This window comes from Primulina tabacum, chromosome 12 (genome assembly GCF_025594145.1).
Source record: "Primulina tabacum isolate GXHZ01 chromosome 12, ASM2559414v2, whole genome shotgun sequence".
Classification (NCBI taxonomy): Eukaryota; Viridiplantae; Streptophyta; class Magnoliopsida; order Lamiales; family Gesneriaceae; genus Primulina; species Primulina tabacum.
Window position 1 is genome coordinate 33,073,654 of NC_134561.1, and position 4,874 is coordinate 33,078,527.

Consider the following 4,874-nt stretch of genomic DNA (forward strand, 5'->3'; position numbering starts at 1 on the left):
AATATATAATATGCTTGCAAGTCGTGCAATACTTCCTCATGTTGTAAGAGCGATCGAATGATTCAAAACATAACACTTGCCGCATTTTTTATTTTAAAAGTTTTGAAATATACTGTAACTATAACTTTGGTAGAACACAAAGCAATTATATTAAAAATATGTTTGAGATAAATATTTATGGTAAATGATAAATAACAAAAAAAAAGTTTTGTGATAAAAAGTTTCAATTAAAATATAAATGATAATGGAATCTATTTGCAGGCCAAAAAAAAAAATGTTTTGATTATGTACAATAAAATCTCAATATCTAATAATATATATGCACTTTTCTATCTTTGAGTTGTGAAGTTGGAAGAGTCCATTTTAATGGAGTTGTAATAAGCTTTTTCTGAATTCTCCATCCTTGATCTAAACATTGCCCACTCACTTCTACACCTCTCCCTCACCTAAGTCAAAACAAACAAAGAAATAAAACTCAATTTATTGATAATAAAAAAAATTAAAAATCACATGGATGAACCGGGATAGACAATGATTTATTATACATAAAAACTCATATGAGATTATCTCACAGGTTAATCTTGTGAAACAGGTTTCAGACCAAACCCGTCATATGAAAAATATTACTTTTTATGTTAAAAGTATTCATGTATGAGCTAAGTCGACTCGTCTCACGCATATAGATTCGTAAGACCGTCTGACAGAAAACCTACTCTTTATTATATCTATATCATTTATCATAACAACTATAGTTTTCCATACATTCGATATATATATTTCAGAATCGAACGCTCATAATCACATACATTCATACATAAAATATATAGAAAGAAGGCAAGAAAAGCTTTACATACCCCTTGCCATGGAGACTTCCCATTCTCTGATTGCCCCTGTTGTATGAACACAAAAGGAGACTCATTACAGTATGATACAAGCACAATAAATCGAGCCCGAAAACATGATTTTACTCGTTTCGCTTACCTGGTTTCCAAGACTAGGAACACCTTGATGAACAATCCATTGAGCATCAACTACCCCAATTTTTTCATTAGCAGGCTACAATCAAGGGATTGGATATTAGTTTCGAATTTCTTTTGATATTATTTGACCAACCAAATTAAACAAGATGAAAACTTCACAACTAACCTCTACACATTTTTGGAGAGCCAAGTCCAGACCCCAACCATGGACCAAATCATTCTGCAAAATTTGCAATACATTATGAAGGGCATGTAAAACAAAAAGAGTGGCTGGCTCGGAAATACAGTCGATGAGCAATTGCGCTATTCGAACCCTTTAAACCGAGGCTGATCCAGGAAGTCAAGGATCAGATAGTGAGGGAGTAAAATATGGATTTTTTGAAAAAGAGTTGTGCAATCTTTTGCTGGATTGGCCGCTGACCATAACTCTCATTTGGCATAGCACAATACCTGGATCATATGCCACACGCAACGCCAGGCATCTCGAGAGAATACAGGAGCCATGATCTCGACAAACCTGTATTAAAACAATGTGTGATGTTGAGAAAAAAAATATTGATTCTTGAACCAATTCAAATACAGAGATACAAGAAGAGTAAGAAGAAAAGATAAATAAATTGATGAAATGTGAAGAAAAAAATTAGAACTTCATACGCTGCACATGGAGGCAAATGAGGATCAGAACACCAGCCAGGTCTCTCTTCTGTTTCTCTACATGTATCAAAGGCGAAGGCATAGTAAAGAAAACACATGAATTGCTTCATCGATCAAGAAGGATTACTGAAGAAAAATGATATTCTTGTTTTTGGTTTATCAAAGAGACTTGTTTTCTTACAAATGAGCCTCAAGATCGGGTCTTCTTTTCGTCATCTGCCATGTTATTCCCCTCGAAGGATCCAAACCAGGTTGTGAAATTTCTAAGCCATGCTTCTTTACAATTTTAATGTACCTGAATTTGTCAAATGCAGTAATGATATTTAACATTATGTAAATTTGTCGAAAGAATAATCGAATTTGTAGTTCGTTTACTAAACTTACTCTTCAGCATCAAAATTCTTGACTCCAAGATCTTCATCCCATACGAATATGTAGTCATATGGGGCAACGATGTCTGGATGCAGAAACCGTTTGGCATACCACCTTATAAAAAATATCATATGTTTAGGATCTCAGAGAATTCTTATGAAAGAGGATGATCAGACATGTTATGAGGGATATGTAAAGGCTTTACCATTTTGTCTGTTTTTTAACACTAACATGAATAGCTCGTCTGGACCACTCGAACTCATCCCATTCGTTTGTTCGGCCATCATAATGAAACAAAACGATTGTAAAATTATCTGAAAACTACATAACAACATTATCTCAGCAAATAAGAAAGGGAGATTTGAGAAACGTGGGAAGCGTTCATTTTCGCTTACCTTTTTCACTGCTGCATCGATGTTAGTCCTTTGATCGTAGCCAACAGTAAATGTCACAAGATATTTAGGTTTGCTGGTCAAGTCCTGAGTAGTTTCGAATCGATAACAACCCCAGAATTCATGTTAAAGTTTTATGATCCAAAACATAGGACTAAACACCATAAGACAGTTTAATTTACAAGATTTTGTCTTATGGATGGACAAAAATTGAATTAAACAAAAATGCCCACCTCACTTGGTTTTCCCCACAATCTTCGAGGATAAAAATCTGATTCGGATGCAACGATGTCTGGAGGCAACCTTTCTGCTCCCTTTGGGTTCGACGGCACCCAAATCTAAACCAGAAACATTGAAGAATAAAATTCATCATATATTTATGAGCCGATGCGAATTAAAGCAGAATAATTATTTAGTCATCTACAGTTTCGTATTTTTCCAATCCTGTTAGCAAGAAATGTACCTTTGGTAAGCCATCAGAACTCCAGTTTCCATTAGAGCTGTTATTGCTATTCACAGGTAAAGAATGACTAGCATTCATTTGCTGGTTATTGTCGACGTTACTTTCATTTCCGAGCATAGGGATGTCACACCCTAAAGCGGGCAATACATTTAACTGTCCAAGAAAAACACATGAATCAGTTAGCGATTAGACACGGAAGGAATCTCTCAAATGGCACTTCATTCCAATGCAGGCCATACATAATGTTTCTGTACCTTTGTTGGAAGTGATGGAAATGATACTCCTATGAAGAAACCTAAAATCATTCCAATACTAATAGTAATAGCAATCCTCATACTTTCATTTGCGTTTTTGACCCAAGTGCTGACAAAATTAGAAAACAAAAGATAAGTCATTGTTTTGTAATGTTAAATTCTACATTCCAAAATCATGTGTATAACGAAACATACGAACCTGCGCACCATATTCGCCTTTTTAAATGGCTGTTCTGCTTCTGTTTTCATGTTTTTAGCCACTTTCAAATGCATAACACGAAAGCAAGAGCTGAAGCATCAAAAAGATCACGTTAACCGAACCTTTATGACAGCCGAAAAAAACGGAAACAATGAGAATAGGGAGGTTAGAATACACTAGAATATGCAGAATACTACTTGCAAGACTCTCTCCTACTAGCACCACCTTGAGAACATAACATCAAGGTTGTACTCAAAACCATAACAAAATCACAACCCTTTTATTTATATCCGAAGAAACAAATAGCTTAAATGAAAGATTGCCAAATACTCAGCAATCTGTTTTCTCAAAGAAAAAACCACTCAACTATTCATTTATAATCACTAACCGGGAGACAAGGGACAGCCCAAAAGAGCATGTCCCCTCTCGACCAAATTCCTGATCCGCTCCGTAACAAAACATGTTTATTCTATGTCCACTACTATCAGTGACACTGGGAGGAGCTGACAGGAGAATCCTCCTCCGAACTCCTAAATTTTTCCAATCAAATTATATATACTTATACTTTACACAAAAAACAAAATTATGTAATTTTAAAGCTTCAGCTTCTTTAGCCCTACAAGAAACTTTTGGCTCCGCCGCTGCTACTATACAAAGAATGAATCTTTCTTCACCACTCGATAAGGTGCCTAGGAATACAAAGCACCGGATGAAAAAAGTCTCGTTTCACCGGCCACCTCACATTCCAGAATTTCAAGCCAAACACAAACAACTTAAATTTCAGTTCATAAAAACTTTTAAACTACATCAATATTTTCGTTGAGGAAACCTAAACAGTAAAGAAAAAAGTTTCTGACGTCAATTCTTCCCATGATTTGCGTAGAGAAATCAAGTTTGATCAGTCTTACAACCCATTAACACATTAAAAATTTCATACCAGGATTTTAACGAAAAAGCCCAGAATCATACAGTGACGATAGCCGGTGGAAACCCAAGAATCACGAAAAATCAACAATAAAAACCAATGTTCTTAATTGAATTCTACAGAGTAAAGAAACGTGGGGTGGCAGCTTCTTACTTCTCAGGCCTTCAATAAATGCATGAAGAACTGATGAAGATTGAAACCGAAGCGTATGCATAAATGTTTTTGTAGTGAATAAAAATCGTGAAGTCTGAGCAAAAAAATTGTGACTCTTTAAGAGATTAAGGAGAGGGAAAAGAATGAGATGAAGTTGAGATTTTTGAGTTTCACTTTTCTCGGAATTCTTTTTCTTGAAAGGGTATTGTTGTTTGAGTAAGTATCTCAGGAATTTTCATATTTCAAACTATAATCCGAAGTTCACAAAAAAAATAATATTTTTTTATAAATGACTTAAATAAGATATTCGTCTCACAAAATACGATCCGTCACATAAGTTTTTGCTGGTTGTTTTTCTGCTAATTATAAGATATAAATATATTTATATTACTAATTCCTAATTCCAAATTTATACCATATATCATCAGATTTTGATTGCTGGAATCTTATAAGATTTCAAAATGGAGAAGGAAAGATCAAAA

At 34.6% G+C, this 4,874-nt stretch overlaps 1 protein-coding gene across 1 annotated transcript; it reads right to left on the reverse strand.

Moving 5' to 3' along the window:
• Positions 1–250: 250 nt before the first annotated feature.
• On the reverse strand, positions 251–4,506 carry LOC142520861 (uncharacterized). The gene is made up of 15 exons (XM_075624011.1): positions 4,393–4,506; positions 3,315–3,404; positions 3,116–3,224; positions 2,862–3,014; positions 2,632–2,736; positions 2,402–2,485; positions 2,212–2,327; positions 2,019–2,120; positions 1,816–1,929; positions 1,635–1,691; positions 1,431–1,497; positions 1,147–1,200; positions 982–1,056; positions 855–890; positions 251–446 (listed from the first exon to the last, which is right to left on the reverse strand). The coding sequence occupies exons 2-15, from the start codon at positions 3,386–3,388 to the stop codon at positions 330–332; spliced, it is 1,263 nt and encodes a 420-aa protein (XP_075480126.1). The 5' UTR covers positions 3,389–3,404; positions 4,393–4,506; the 3' UTR covers positions 251–329.
• Between the last annotated feature and the right edge of the window lie 368 nt (positions 4,507–4,874).

Coding starts and splice junctions, on each gene's coding strand:
- LOC142520861 (XM_075624011.1), bottom strand. CDS start 3,388: ATGCATTTGAAAGTGGCTAAAAACATGAAAACAGAAGCAGAACAGCCA. Junction 1,201..1,430: donor GCGTGTGGCATATGATCCAG/GTATTGTGCTAT, acceptor CAAATTTTGCAG/AATGATTTGGTCCATGGTTG. Junction 891..981: donor TTCCTAGTCTTGGAAACCAG/GTAAGCGAAACG, acceptor TTCATACAACAG/GGGCAATCAGAGAATGGGAA.